Genomic DNA, 15,906 nt, shown 5'->3' with positions numbered 1-15,906 from the left:
CCCGACCACTGGTCCTGTTAGCTAGGGATCATGGGAGTTGTAGGCCAAAACATCTGGAGGGCTGCAGTTTGGGGGTGCCTGCTGTAACATATGTATGAGAACCCAATGCAAACTTTATGAGCAGCTTTCTTAGCTCACCACTGCACATGGGAGTAAATGGCTCTTTATATAAAAAAGGAGCAGCCCCAGCAATAATTTCAGTTCTCATTCTTTCAGGAACAAGTTTTCGCTTCTTCTCTTCCCTTTCTGATGATTCCCCCATCTTCCTTCAAGCCCATCCCCATCTTTTGTGTTGTTTTTATGATATTAGCTGCTCTGAGCCCGGCCTCGGCCGGAGGGCAGGATACAAATAAATTATTATTATTATTATTATTATTATTATTATTATTATTATTATCATTTTTATTATTATTACCTCTCTTCCATCCTGCTGTGCTGCCTCTCAGCTGCAAACCCACCATGCAACATGTGTCATATCTCCGGATAAATGCCCATGGATGACAGCTTGTCATTTTACTCCTATTTCTGCCCCGCTCATTTATCACACATTGTTTGAATTGGCTGACCAATTGGAAGCTATGGACATCAAGACGAGGACACAGATCCACACACACTGTGCGGTGGCTACTGTTAGACTGGGTTAGAATTGCCCCCTTCTGCTTATCTCAATGAACTGTCCCAGTACATATTCCGTTTGAAGACAATTCTCCCCAAGTGTATTACATCTGCTACATTGTTTAAAAGGACAGAAGTGCTGTCAATGTTCTGACACAAGTACCGGTAATAACTTTGTTCTCTTAATTGTTTCACAAATGCAGTCTCTGTTTGGGAGCCCTTCAGGTAGCAACCCTAAACTTCATCCTGCAAATCTAGATCACGAGCCCAATGCATATCATCAAGTGTCTTCACAATGGGAAGTATTAAGTCAGATTCTGCCAAAATGAAGAGGGTGGGTGTAAACGCGCAAGATCTGCAGTTTTAACAGGAGGCCCTGGCGGTTTCCTGCAGAACTGATCAGACAGGGCTGTTTCCTGTATGAAAAGCCTGTGGGACACTTTCAGCACAATTCTGCACACACATCAGAGAATGTCCCAATGATTCTCATCATCCCCACCCCACACCCAAATCTGCTAGGAATATGCTCTGTTCTTTGCCTGCTCTTTGCCATTCTACTAATCCTTGCACTCCAGAATAGATGCCATCTTATGTTTCATTGTACAATGTATTGCCTTCTTTTACTAATGTGGAGAGGTAGGTAGTTATTAGCGGGAAAACTATACAGCATCATAAGGTTTGCTATACAAATTGACAGTTTCACTGCGGCCTTCTGAATACAGGATTGTATTACAGTAGCACCAACTACCCTGTTTCTCATATTTTAAGGCATCCCCATAAAATAAGCCATAGCAGGATTTTTAAGCATTCAAGGAATATAAGCCATACCCCGAAAATAAGACATAGTGATAGGAGCAGCAGCAATGCCGGCCATGGCAGGAGGAGGAGGAAAAAAATAAGACATCCCTTGAAAATAAGCCATAGTGTGTTTTTTTGAGGAAAAAATAAATATAAGACGTGTCTTATAATATGAGAAACACGGTAATAGTACGGGAACAATGCTGACAGGTTTGTTTTTTGGGGCTCACTGCTGTACTTTAATTAGGAAATCATGTTATTCCTCAAACTTCTGCTTTTACAGATCAAGAGCCTGCCTTGCACAGATGTTATATACACCACCACCCCCATTTTATTCTAAATCTTAGAACAAAAGTAGGAATCTTCTGCACCAGTGCAAAGCTGTTTTTTTTCTAGCCTAATTGCTGTGCAGCAGGGGTGGGGGGAAATGGAGGGGTGGGTGGGAAGGAAATCACAACAAGCAGGAACAAAAGGTTAACTCTTCCCTCCTCACAGCAAAACTCACCCCCTGCAGCAAATAGGCTTAAAAGTCAGCTCCCATTGACATCTATGGAACCTGCTTTTTAAGCATAATTTTTGTGCAGGGGAGGTTGCAAGAAGGAAAGGCACAGGCCAGAGTTTCTCCACCCTCCTTTGGCATCCTTAACTAAAGCTAGCACTGTGGTGCAAGAATGAATGGATGAATGCCTAGACAAATTTTGATGTAAACCCGCATAATGGTTTTTTCCAGGCACAGGTAAAATGTGCACACTTTGCAACAAATGTACCCCAAAGTTTGAAATTACCATGCTTCTTAACAGCCACTGCTTCAGACTAGATCCCCTTGCACAGAATTCCTCAAATAAGCCTTGCCACAAGAGCCCACAGTATCTGGCTGTCAGCATCTTTCAGGCAGCATCTTTGATGTCCTAGAGACTTTGACAACATGTCAACAATTAAACCAAGGTCACTGCAGGGTTTTGATGTGCCTCATTTAGCCAACCAGAAAACTTTTCAGCATGGGGGTGGGGGATGCAATTCCCTTCTCTGTGGCTAATATTTCTGCAGCAAACCTGAGGTCACTGTCCCCTATCCTATTCATCAGCAGCGATCAGGCAAGCCACTGGCATCCAAAGATGAAGAACTGGATATTCAGAATTTTCCATTTCCTTCCTGGAAGCAAAATCACTTACTTTAACCCTCCCTTTGCAATCCTGGGCATGAGGGCATGAGAGTGCCAAAGGTGTTTCTTCCCAGGAGCAAACAGCTTACTGTGTACAGTACTGTAAAACTCATGGTCCTTCTCTCAAGCCAAACACCAAGAGAGTACCAAACAGCTCCTGAACAGAGCCCCTAAGAATTCCAATAAAATCCTGGGGACTGAGACTATTGCTACACACTGACACTTAAAAAGTGACTTTGACCCTCTCAGATGCTGCAGTTGTTCCACTTTCCAACTTAGTGAACTTGTGAGAAAACACAGAAGAGGAATCCAGTGTATATCCCAGCCAATTTAGGCTTTCTATTCACAGTGTGGATTGGTTTTAATACTTAAATGAGTGGAAATCGGGTCCTCCCTAACAATAGGGCATGTGTTGCTGTGTGACCTGGCAACCAAACCCTGTGTTGTGGATGGGAACGTTTGGATGGCCACCACACCCTATTGGAGGTCCCTCAATGCTGGGTGCAATCAGACCAATGGGATGCCAGCCAAAGTACATCGAGGGACCTCTATTTAAGCCCATGCACGTCCCTGAGCTTCCTCTTTTGGGCCAGTGCATCAGAACATCCGCCCACCTCTCCCTATATTTAGGGCTTGCACGCATGACCTTGCTATGCCGTTGTGTGACACCTGTTGTTGGGACAGGGGCACGGTAGGAATTTCCCCCACTTAGCTGATTGGCTGGTGCCATTTGGGTTTCGCCTGCCGCGTAGCAAATCGTCACAACTTGTAAGGTTGCAGATAGGCTCTGGTTCATGTGATAGGGGAGGCAGAACAGTCTGGCTATCCCTGTGTGATGGGTATTCTGTTAAAGGAATCCTGGGACTCTTTGGTTGGTCAACCCTGACAGGGGTTGTGCCCTGAGCCAGAGTCCATGGGGGCATCTGGCTGGTGGACTGGTTGGACACCGCCTTCCACTTTGCCGAGTGTTCACCCAAGGCTGACCTACGGTGTGTCCTGGGTCAGCGCTTGCCTGTAGGGCTGCAGGTAGCTAGTCGAACCAGAGCCTATGCAACCACTCACTTGACTGTAATCAATAAAGTTGTGGCCTAAATTCTGCCAAAAACCAAACCAAAAATCTGCGTCTTGTCTGAATTTATTTGGGGATGGTTAAAGGGTCTACACACGCAAAAGCCCTCAAGGGAAAATAGGTAGCACATCTAACTAGGAATTTCATCAAACTGGGGGCTCATAAGAAACATCTTCCTAACACTCTAGCTAACTGTGCTGCCCTGCATCTTAAACCCATCCTCTGTCCTGTATATCTGCCCCTAGTGGAAACACATGAAGTTACCGGTATTCCAAGTACAGGTCCCTCGGAGAAGCTACCTGCTTAAAATGCGGTGAGGTCGTTTGTGTTTCTCAATTAGGTTTGAAGCCAGATTGGGTTTTTTTTATGGGGTGGGGCATGTAGTGTTAGGAACGGAAATGATTTGCGGCTTATGTCCTTCCTACACCACTTCCCAAACTAGCTGTGGGACCGCATTGCATGCAAAGTAAACGGGAGCCTCTGTCTGTAAAATGGGGGTGACAGTAGCCTACCTTGCAGGGTTGGCGGGAAGCTGAAGGAGGCTGGGCTTTTACAACGGAGTTTGGATGCTAAAACTTCTGGAGACAGGGTTATTAACGCTCTCCGACATGGGCGTACCCAGGATCAAAACTAGGGGGGGGCAAGGGGAGGGGCCAAGGCACGGAAGGGGAGGGGCCACAAAGTGGGCGGGAACAGCGAACTCGCGCTCCGCCGGGCTGTGCCCCTCCCTAGCAGCAGGGCTGGTGGGCGGAGGCGGAGCCCAGCCCAGCGGAGCGCGAGTTCAGCGTTCCTGCCCGCCGCGCCGCGCTCTCTGGTTCCCCGCCGCGCTTGGCCTTGCCAGAGGGCGCGACGGGGAGCTGGAGGGAGGGCGCAGCGCGGCGGGCGGGAACGGCGAACTCGCGCTCCGCCGGGCTGTGCCCCTCCCTAGCAGCAGGGCTGGTGGGCGGAGGCGGAGCCCAGCCCAGCGTAGCGCGAGTTCGGCGTTCCCGCCCACCGCGCCGCGCTCCCTGGTTCCCCGCCGCGCTTGGCCTTGCCTGAGGGCGCGCCAGGGAGCTGGAGGGAGGGTGCGGCGCGGTGCGGCGGGAATGGCGAACTCGTGCTCCGCCGGGCTGTGCTCCGCCTCTGCCCACCAGCCCTGCTTCTAGAGTAGGGCAGCTGCCCTAACTTGCCGCATGGTGGGTACGCCCTTGCTCTCCGATGTTGCGGGAACTAGACGGCAACCCTCAACCGACGGAATTGCCTCGTTTCGGGCAGCGGCATCCCGAGCGTCCCGGAGAAAGTTTGCGACCGGCAACGGGGGAAGGCGAGCGGGAGGGAGGCCGCGCAGACCCTCGACGACACCCGGAAGGTGCAGGGAGTCACCTCGCCGCCCGCCCAGACAGACGCGTCTTCCCTCAGGCGGCGGCGCCAACGCTCGGGACCCCGTCTCTCTGTGTCTCTCTGTCTCTCTCCCAGATCCCGCCACTTTCTCCCGCTGCGTCGCGCCGACGCGCAGTTCCTTCCCTTCCCAGGAGCAGCAGGACCGGGCTGCAAAAGCAAGCGGCGCATTCCCTCCCCGAGGTGCAGAGGAAACAAACCGAGGACAAAAGGCCAAGGAAAGTGCCGCCTCTCCCTCCCTCCGCATCCCGGTTGGAAACGGTTCCCCGCAGGAGGGCTCCCTACCTACCCTCTCCACATGCTGCCTCCGCTGCGCTTCCAAGGACGTGGAACGGAGAGAGAGAAAGAGGCTCACGAGGAGGAGGAGGGGGAGGAAGGGGAGGCGGGCGCAGCCATGGAAGTCTCGGGGAGACGGCGATCGATCCGCCTCTGCCTGCGCTCCTTCCCTTCCAGCTCCGCTGCTGCAGTGGCGGCGAAGCCCTTCCAAGCAGCTGCTCGCCGGCGCGTCTCTGCAGCGCGGGGCGGAGGGGGGGAGTCAGCAGGCGGGAGGGGTCACGTGACCTCTCAGGAGGCTCTCCTCCTCGCCCCCCCCCCACTTCCACAGCGCCAAGATGCACGTGCACATTCAGCTCGCCGGCGAGTCACGTGACCGCCCCCCAACAACCCCAATCCATTCAGTCGGGTTCTGCGCGGCGCCCGAGCTGGGGCTGCCCCTCCCTGAACGTGGGCGTCCTTTGCGTTGCATTCGAGTGACGGGACCGGCGTGACTCTCTACACGCCCCCAATTCCTTCCTTTCACGCCAACCCTGCCAGCTTGGGCTTTCTTCCCGGATTCAGGCATTCTCGCCAAGATGCGCCCCCCGCCGCCTCCGCTCTTCAAGCGTCTCACCCTCGATGCAGGACCAGAGTAACGGAGGGAGAAGACGTGGATCGCATAACGCTAGCCGCGCGGCTCTATAGGACTGCTGTTGAGACGGAAATACCGGGCGCAACCGAAGTCCTTATAAAAAACACTTGGGAGAGGCTGCGTGGTGTGGCTCAGTGGTAGAGTGCCTGCTTTGCCTAACGAAGGTCCCGGGTCCAGTCTGAGGCACGCCCTGGTGGGGCTGGGAGAGATCTCCCAGTCAGTGAAGACCCTCGAAGGAGCAATGGTGTCTCCTACTTAGTAGCCTGGTGCCAGAGTCCCCTAAGTTGATGGGCATCATAGCTGCCAAGTTATCCATTTTTTTAAGGGATTTTCCCTTATGCTGAATAGGCTTCCTCGCGAGAAAAGGGAAAACTTGGCAGCTATGATGGGCATTGCCATTCAAATGGCATGCATGTGCCACGTCTTCTGATCAATTATTCAGGGTGGGGCTTACCTGCCCCCTCCCCAATATTTTATTCAAGTTGGCACCCCTGGCTGGAAACATGGGCATAGCCAAGGGGGTGCAGCTGACCCCCCCAATTAATCAAAATCAATACAAATCTGAGGTTCTGCCCCCCCAACAAAAGCCTGCTCCCCTAACAAAAATCCTGCCTAGGCTCATGGCTGGAATTATGGGTAGAAATAATTCATGGACCCCCATCCCACTCCTCTCCTCTCCCCAATTTTAGGCAAACCATGCCCTCTCGTAGCCTTATAAAAACAGTGGGAGGGGGATCACCAAAGGAAAGGGGCCAGCCAGTCTCTCTATTACCACCACCGCTGACATCGTAATTTGAGCAGTTTTTATATGATGACAAATTGCTTTTAAATGTTGCCAAACCCTGAGCCTTTAAGGGCAGCGTGGTTTACCAATCTTGGGCTGTGCCTCTTTACTCAGAAGAAAGCTCCCCCTGACATTGAGAGCAATTGCATTAAAGCAATCTTAACAAATACATCTATGTAAATTGGATTTCAAGACTCTGAAGGTCAGGGGCCCATCCCTCACATTTTGACTTGGAAGTCAGCTTGAGTTCATTGGGAACAGCTTTCAAGGAAATGTGCAATGTGGCAACAGTCTTACAGCCCCTGCTTCAGGGGGGAGGCAGTTCAACAGCATGTCAGCAAACCTGATTCAAAATGTGCAAGGTCTCAGGTGAGGGGAAGCACTCAAAGGAACACATTGTTATTGTGATCCACCATCGCTATGCATGGATTTTCAGGTTTACGTAGGAGAGATAAGTTGCTGTTAGAGAAATAATATGCCTTTATATTAAAGGCCCGCTGAAATGTGACAAGAAATTGATGTTATAGAGCAGCTTCTTCCCCTTCTTCACCAGACCTAATAGAGGGAAGGGTCTGTTGGGTTCAGCAATGGAATTATGCTTCACAAGTGTTTAAAGAGGAAGTTACCTATAAAAGCTCTTGCCAAAAGTACATTTGAAAAGTCTTTTAAGGTGGCATAGCCTTTCTTTCGCTGCTGAAACATACTATAATTCAGGAAAAGAGTAGCTGTAATAATGTGTTGGTTCAGAGAACCATGTATTTTTCATGCATTTCCACAGGACTTTAATGTAAAGGCACATTATTTTCCTGGCCTCTTTTAACAGCAAAGATGACATTTGTATGTTTCCCCTATATAAACACCACACATACTGATGGTGTATAATAATTTTTTTAAGTGTTCCCCCTGTTGCCCTTGAATATTGTGGTAATAAAGAAAAGCAAGTAGGGAGGGAAGAAGAGGCAGATATGCTATGTAAGCAACAGACTGTCTTTGGCATATCAAGATGTCCTTGAGGCTGGGTAATGCTGATGTCTTGTCCAGATGTAGTTCCATGGAAAGCCAGAAGCAAATGAAAATGTCAGGTTTTTTTTAATGCAAGGGACTGTGTTTACCCCTCTTGCATTTAACTCATAGCTGATTGTAATACCTTCTTCCTGCAGCATGTCACTCCGATTGGACAAATTCAGAGTTATTGATAAAAAAAATACTTATGCTCCCTCCTTAATCCCATGCTCTTCAAAAACAAGGTTTCAATTGCTGTTGCATAAATATCAGGTGAAACAGCAGCAACCCATCCATGGGTTGAGAGGACCAGCAGCAACCCATCCATGGGAAGAGAGGACCTGGTAAAAATTAAACAATAAAATGAACAATCAGGATTCTGGACTAGATACACCTTTGGTCTGATCCAGGAGGGTTCTGAAGCTGTCATGCTCATATATTAATATCAAAATCCCATTTCATTCAAATGCATCAAAACTATATAGTACTTCAGAGGGTCAACAACACCTGTTACACTCAAATACAAGTTCATTTAACTTTGTAAGTAAGACCAGACTTACTGGGCCATCCAGTCCCATCTTGAACAGTAATTTTAGACAGCAGCTTCTAGCAGCACGAGGGCTCCAATTTTCATGCCCCAACCTCCACTAACTTTCTACATTTTAGGACAAAAAAAAAAGATGCCCAAGGCTGTTAAGAGGTCTGAAGAAAGTGACAGATTTCTCTGTTTCTTGCTTCTTGTCTCATGCATGTGAACTCATTATTATAAAGCCCAGAAGTTCCAGCTACCTAATCTTACTCCTTGGGCCCAACAAGTATGCATAGGATTGCAGTCCTTATCCTCTTGGTAGCATTTTAATCCAGGATGATGACCGTAATTCCGCAAGCCCTTTTATCCCTATTACATGGATGTACAGTATGTGAGTGGAGAGGTGTGTTTCCCTTTATTTCCCAAACAAATTCCACAAGAGGAATTTCCAAAACCATTCACAATGTTACATAGGGGTAAAAAAAAATCTCTTGCTGATTGTATGGGTGTTCTCCAGATTAGGGGCCCTGCTTCTTATCCTACCATTAGTCACTAATGATAAGTGGGCATGACAAACCACTGTTTCTCCATCTTTCTGACACCCTTAAAAACATTTTGAAAGCTATAAACTGGTTTCTCCCCAAAGTCCTTTTCGGTAGGCAAAACATACCAAGTTTGTGTAATGTTTGCTCCTATGGTTCGTCTCTAAGTCCTTTTATTATCCTCGTAACTCTGCCCAGAATCCTTTCCAGTTTGTCAACATCCTTCTTAAATTGTAATTCCTGGAACTGAACATCATCCTCCAGATAAGGGCTTTCCACTGTGAGCGTAGAGGTTGTTTGACGTTGTGCAATGGGCAACTTGAGCCAAGTAAAAATGCATTGTTTAACTAGCTTGGGGGAAAGGAACAAATGTAGAGTGTGTTGCAGCCAGCTCACAGGTTGGCAAATCTAGCAATTCCAATACGTTCAGTGAGACCCACACATGAAGTTACTGCTGTATGTAGAAACTGACATGCAAATCCTGCATTTGCACAAATATAAGCCCATTTTCCATGACTCATGTTGATTGTGAAAGAGTTATGGGCATGTGTCCATATGCCCCCAAATCACTTCAATTAAATGTAGTAAGTGGAACTGTTCTGTTCCACTCAAGTTAGTTCACTAGGACAATGGGACATTTTCCATCCAGAGTCTGACCAATAATCATTTCAGATTCCAGAACAAAACTGTAGCTCAGAACAGCTGCTGGCCTTTTTTCTAATGTATGGAAGCCTCATGCTTAGCTTAGGACTGGCTGATATCCTTGACCAGAATCATCACAAGAGATCTTTCCATATGCACAAAGTCTCATACAAAGGAAGCCCAAAAGCATGTGTGCTTCTTCCCCTTCCAGGGGACTTTCTGGAACCACCACCAGATTCCACAGCCAATTTGTTGAGGAATCTGTCCAAGATGGGGAATCTGCTAATTCCAGAATGTACAAAATTTGGCAGCATTCCTACTTGCTGTGCAGAGTGGCAATCATGAGCACTGTACATAGTTTTGCACCACTCCATATAATGAACTGACAGCTTTATGTGAAAACGGCCACCAGGAGCCATGTTTTAAAATGGGAAAGTATGGATTACAGCCTTGCTAGTGACCCAAAGTGGGAAACACCTAACAAGAGTTCATCTAACTTTAATCTAAGTTAATGTTTTTAAAATGGTGACAGCAGGGTGAGCCTGGCTATCAAAGGCAAGGCATATGTCCTCAGGTTAAAAAGAAAATAATGTTGCCAATGCAAGATGGAAAGAATTCAGACACAGACAGACAGAGCAATCTAGCCAATAGCTGGTTGCGTTACAGACCCAGTTCATGGAAGCAAAATGTGCCATGCATCCTGAGCCAGCACCTAATAGTCTACAAATCACTTTATCATCAACAGCAACAACATTATTTAAACTGAAACCTTAGGAATAGCAACACCACCACCACCACAAATTGACTTCAAAACAAAAGCAAGAAAATGATAGCTGAGGGAGAAGGAATGTGCTAATGAAAGAACTTCCAGAGGGGTAGCTGGGTGAGTCTGCTCTAGCAAAAACCACAAAGCATCTTCCAGCACATCTATTACAAGTATGGTATTTTATTTATGTATTTCTTCACTACCTTTTAAGTCATGGCCCTAACAAGGTAGTTTAGAGAACAACATAATGAAGGACATTAAATGCCAGGAGGTCCAAACAATGTTAAAATGGCAGCATAGAAGCTAAGGCATCGCCTATATAATTTAAACATGAATCAAACAGCAACATAAGACTCCGATATATAGCATTAATGTACTAGAGTCCACTTCATCAAACACTAATGGAAAAAATACTTCTCAGTTGCCTGTACCAGGAGGAAAAAGGAAAAGTCCCTTCACTGTGCAAGGCATTTTGCCAAAGCCAACTCCAGAACAGTTTCAGCTGTGCAGCTGGAGGAGCCAATCGATTGCAATAACATATGGCTGGGGATTTAAATTGGCACCAGATACTGACTGTGGCTCCTTCCCTTCTGAAATACATAACGGTCTGGAATGCAGGATCCCCCCAGACGAGTGCTGAGACAGCTTTAATTGGCTCAGCAGGAAAGACTGGCGTTCAGAGAAATAATACCGCACAGGAAATAAACATGGGACAGCAGCCGAGGGGTGGGGTGAGGGGTTTCAAATGGAGGTTAGATGGTTGTGATTTGAAGCCTTTGTGACACATGAGCTTTAAAGAAAGCTGGAAAGCCTGCAAGCACGAGGTCGAGAAATTGGTAGATGAAGCCAAATTGCATATGTGGCCTCTATGCTCAGGCTGGCGTTTCCATTTTTTATATATATCGATCAGGGGTGGCAAACAGGTCATAGAGCTGGAAGGCGATCCAGGCCAACCCTGGATGCAAGGCAGCATCTTAGGAAGGGCTGCAATTCAGTGGCATATACAAGGTCCCATGTTCAACCCCTGACATCTCAAGGTAGGGCTGGAAGGAGATGCCCCCGTCTGAAATCCTGTAGACCCAGTCGGTGCAGACAATAGTGAGACACATGGATCAGTGGTTTGACTTGGCACAAGGCAGCTTCCTATGTTGTTTTTATGTTCCACCCCTGGCAGGTGGCCATCTAGCCTGCACTTAAGTAATTCCAGCTGAAGGAGAATCCACCTCCTCCTGAGTGAGTCTGTTCTTCCACCATCGGATAGCTCTTACCACTAGGAGGTTTATCCTCATGTGGCAGAGGGGCCTGAACTGTGCCCTCATGGCCTGTAGGCACATGATAAGGGTCACATGCTCAAGCTATCTGAGTGTAGCCCTGCATGGTGTCTGTATGAGAGGCTGCTTGCCGAGGTCTCTCTGAGCTCCTTGAAAGACGTTTGTATTATATTGGTCTTCGCTGCAGCCTGGTGTGTGTGTGTTGGGGGGGAGGTCTAACCCAGCTCACTAGCCGTATGCTGTTCTCTACTCTTGCTCCAGCCACTAAACTAAAATACTTTTTTAAAGTTAAAATGACAGATTTTAGGAGGTCTTGGTGAACCACAAAGAAAAAACCTCCAGAGGGTGGATACAGCCGCCAGGAGGACACAGATTATCCAACTCTGCTGGAGTGTTTTGACAAGCAATTAACAGTTTTGCACAAAAGTCACCATCCCATCACTGCCCTACTGAAATTCTCTCTATCCTCGCCTATTTTATTACAGAGTTTTTTTAAAAAATCCTGCATACTTTGTCTTTGGTTGACTACCCCTAACGGTCATCACCTCAATTCTAAGCTAGCATCTGCATGAATTATTTTGGAGCAATTCAGGAACTTATTTGGTGCCCAGAAATCTGCCAGTGGAAACAGACAAGGAGAGTTTCCATGTTTCTTACACATAATGTAAGTTTGGCACCCCGTGGTTTTGTGGTTTTCAGATATTACTGCCTTTGCATGTAAGCATCCATTGATAGACACTGTTGAAGCTAATATTTAAAATAATGGCTGGGAAGCAATAACAACTTGTCAGCAACCAGATTATCTCTGGCGGCTTAGTTATGCGAAACTGTCTGTCAAATAGCAACTATGGCAGATAAAGGCTCCCTATTTGTTAAACACAATAGCCACTGGTGAAAGGCAAGCTAGGATACGATAAGCTTATCACTTGATTACTCCCACGACAACCTGGAGAATGTCTTAAACGGCGTCAAGGTTTGTAAGGCAACGAGAAATTGTAAAGTGTGAAGATTATTATTATTATTATTTATTTCTACCCCGTCCATCTGGCTGGGTTTCCCCAGCCACTCTGGGCGGCTTTAAACAGAACATTAAAAACAGAATAAAACTTCAAATATTTAAAACGTCCCTAGCTGATAGACTGCTAGGACTTTCATGAGCTGATGATGCAGAGATAGGCTAGTCTATCTTTTGCCCAGCTAGTGCCCTCCCATCAGCCTCAGCCAGCTTGGCTATTTTGGCTGGGGCTGATGGAAGTCATCGTCCAAAATGTGTGATGGGAACCAGCTTGGCAAAGGCATCGTGCCAGTGCACCATCCTCGGGTGTCAAACTGCCAGGACCACAGCTGTGCCTGATTGCCCCTCTTATTTTAGTCTTCTGGTTGCTGAAAGTGACGTGGTAAATTTATTTATGATGTTTTCTTGTACGGCTTGTATTTTAAATTCTTTAAGCAAGCTGCTCCGGGATTACTATTGCAATGAAGACCAGGTAATAAATATTTTAAACAAATTTGAACGGATGAATAAAGAAAGGCATGGTCTCCCCACCAATGCCCCTGCCAAGATTCACACACAAAGACGCTTGGGAAGAGCACTTTATTTCCCTCTCCTACCATTTTGCCCCCTTCAAAGTGCTAGCTATAATCCTGCCCAACCCTCCCTTCTCCGAGTGCTGCCTTTTGCTTTCCTCAATCCTTGTCTCCATACACACACCATGCCTCTAGTTGGTACTGGCTCAGAACACTGCCCTGTTTCGAAAGCGGAGAACAAAGCTAGCGGCATTGAATGAGGTGGAACCTCCAGGTTTAACAGGGCTAGGGGAACGTCATGATGCAGATCAAAATACAGAGTTCTTCTTTATATTCGCATTTAGGGGCATGCGTGTGACCTTGCTTCCCCACATATCTCCCTTGCTGGCTCAGAAGTACACACAACTCCAATCTTTGCTACCTCCAAGGACCAGCTAAAAGAAAGGAAACGGATCATCAGCACAGAGTGCGCTCTGGTAACTTATTAGTCCATGTAATAATTAACTCCCGGATCTTAAGCCATCAGAGTAGAAGATCCACAAGTTCAGAAGTGCAGAAAATTAAAAATTAGCAAAGGGAGAACCGAAAGCTTTCACAGAAATGCTGGTGACAACTGGGGTCTCACAAATTCATCAGTGAGGATGGAAACTATGGAAGTGTAGAAATGAAAGCATCCACGTGAATTATCAGAAGATCTGATGGGGAATCTGTGGGAGAGAATCAGCATTCAAGATGCATAAGGAGGGCCATGACAGAAGTGTATCAAATTAGGTCTGGTGTAGAGAAAGTGGGCAGTGACATCTTTCCCCCCCTTCCTCATGCTAGAACCTGGGGTCATTCAATAGTGGTACCTTGGTTTACGAGTGGTACAGTGGTATGCAGTGGTACCTTGGTTTATGAACTTCATCCATTCCGGAAGTCCGTTCTTAAACCAAAGCGTTCTTAAATGAAGGCGTGGTTTCCCATAGCAGCGGGAGACTCAATTGACAAATGAAGTCACAGGAAGTGGAACATGTTCTGCTTCCAAGGCAAAGTTCACAAACCAAAACTCCTACTTCTGTGTTTGCAGCGTTCTTAATCAAAGTTCTTCCTAGACTAAGCTGTTCTTAAACCAAGGTACCACTGTATGTTGGAAGATTCAGGATAGAGATAATGAAGTCCTCCCCACAGTGCATAAATTATGGGATTTGCTACCATAAAATTTAAAACCAAACTAACCATCTACAAACACTGCCTCACAAAACAAAGGTCTGCTAGAATTAAAAAAGTCATCAACAGCAGGTGAAAGAGAATGAGCCTGAGGGCTGGGCTACACTTCTGCTTGTCCCATGCTTAGAAAGCATTGGTCCAAGCAGTTTCGCCTTCGCTCTGCTGTTTACCCCCAGAAAACCCACTCTTTGGCACTAACAGGAATCAAACAGCAATCCACAGAAAACCCAGTTGCTGTTTGTTCTGATTCAGCACTAAACTGTGGGTTTTCCTGGGGGAAAGCAGGGGAACAAAGCAAAGTGGGTGAACTGAGGTCCCAGGTTCAATCCCCAGCATCTCCCCTGTCTAAAGCCCTGGAGAGTCACTATTAACCAATGTAGACAATACACTGGCTAATATGGCCCAATGGTCTGACTTAATACCAAACAGCTTCCTCTAGTGATGCAGTGATCACAAGATGTAGCGATGGGCACCAACTTGGATGAGTTCACCTAGGGATCGGATCAGTTTGCAGAGGATAATGTTATCAATGGCTCTTAGTCATAACAGCTGTGTGCTACCTGCAGTATCAGAGATATGCCATCTACCCTCTTGTACTGTGGAATGCACCAGGGGTTGACTTCAACAGTGTCCTTCAGTTGATGGTAAGACTATTGTCAGTGGAACAGGGGAGGGAAGCAATGTCTGGCCATTCCTTCCTCCTTGCAGCCCTCCATGCCCACTAAATCTATTCTAGAGGCCTGGAGAATCCTAGTTTAGAGCATTGATGGGGGGAGAGCAGGCAGCTCCAGGGGAAAGGAGAATTCCTGAAAAATGTCCCCCCACCCCCATCCTGCTGTTGGAAGCTGAGAGACGCTATTGGACACAAGCCCACACATGTGGTAAATTCTTCTTTATCTTAGAGTAGAATTGCACTTTGCCATGTGTTCCCAAACTTGAAGCAACACAAATGCAAGGCTGAGGGCCTTCTCGGTAGTGGCACCCACCCTGTGGAATGCTCTCCCACCAAGGGTCAAAGAGAACAACAATTACCAGACCTTTAGAAGGCATCTCAAGGCAGTCCTGTTTAGGGGAAGCTTTTAATGTTTGATGGATTTCTGTATTTTAATATTTTGTTGGAAGCCGCCCAGAGTGGCCGGGGGAACCCGGCCAGATGGGTAGGGTATAAATAATAAATTATAATTATTATATTATATGGTGGGTATTTGGTGGCCAGGACATGCGAGGCTGCTTTCATTTGGGGAGGAGAAAAAGCAGCAAAAAGGTCTGTTGCCATTTGCAGGAGGGAATCATCAGACAGGGAAAGGGTTAAATAGCCCTCCCACCCACCATTTATGGCCCCCCTTCCAATACAGAGCCTATGCCCAGCCTCATAATATGGAATTCTGACCCTGAGTGCCTGTGCAGGCACACACGTACCCTAGCAAGGCAGAGAAACGGCTGATGTAAAACAGAGCCTTGGCGCCTCCTTCGTTGTTGCTTCTCGTTTTCCATATTTCAGCTCTTTTAAACACCCCGAGCCAAAGTCTGCAGCCCGTGTTTATAAAAATGTGCTTACTCTAATTCCTCCATAGTACAGTGTGAGGTTTCCAGCACCCCACCCTCTGAGGGGACAGACGGCGAGTCAAGATCTATGACTTGCTGCAGGAGACAATCATCTGAGAGATCCTAGCTTTTCATTCTAGCAGGACAGAGAGCAGCTGCCT

At 47.1% G+C, this 15,906-nt stretch overlaps 1 protein-coding gene across 6 annotated transcripts in view; it reads right to left on the bottom strand.

Moving 5' to 3' along the window:
* RAB3IL1 (RAB3A interacting protein like 1) overlaps positions 1–5,733 on the bottom strand; it is a 32,006-nt gene extending 26,273 nt beyond the window's left edge. For 2 of the 6 annotated variants that reach the window (XR_009557900.1, XM_035123341.2), the window contains exon 1: positions 5,311–5,733. Coding sequence is in view for 5 of the 6 variants with exons in the window: in XM_035123341.2 (XP_034979232.2) it covers positions 5,311–5,321 (11 nt within the window). In the remaining variant the exon portion in view is untranslated. The remainder of the gene's footprint in view (positions 1–5,310) is intronic. The other 4 variants (XM_035123359.2, XM_035123351.2, XM_035123331.2 and 1 more) reach the window with 4 other exon arrangements.
* Between the last annotated feature and the right edge of the window lie 10,173 nt (positions 5,734–15,906).

The sequence above is a fragment of the Zootoca vivipara genome, chromosome 1 (genome assembly GCF_963506605.1).
Source record: "Zootoca vivipara chromosome 1, rZooViv1.1, whole genome shotgun sequence".
In the NCBI taxonomy this organism is placed as follows: domain Eukaryota; kingdom Metazoa; phylum Chordata; class Lepidosauria; order Squamata; family Lacertidae; genus Zootoca; species Zootoca vivipara.
The sequence above is the reverse complement of the archived record's forward strand: the minus strand, read 5'-3'. Positions and strand labels throughout refer to the sequence as shown.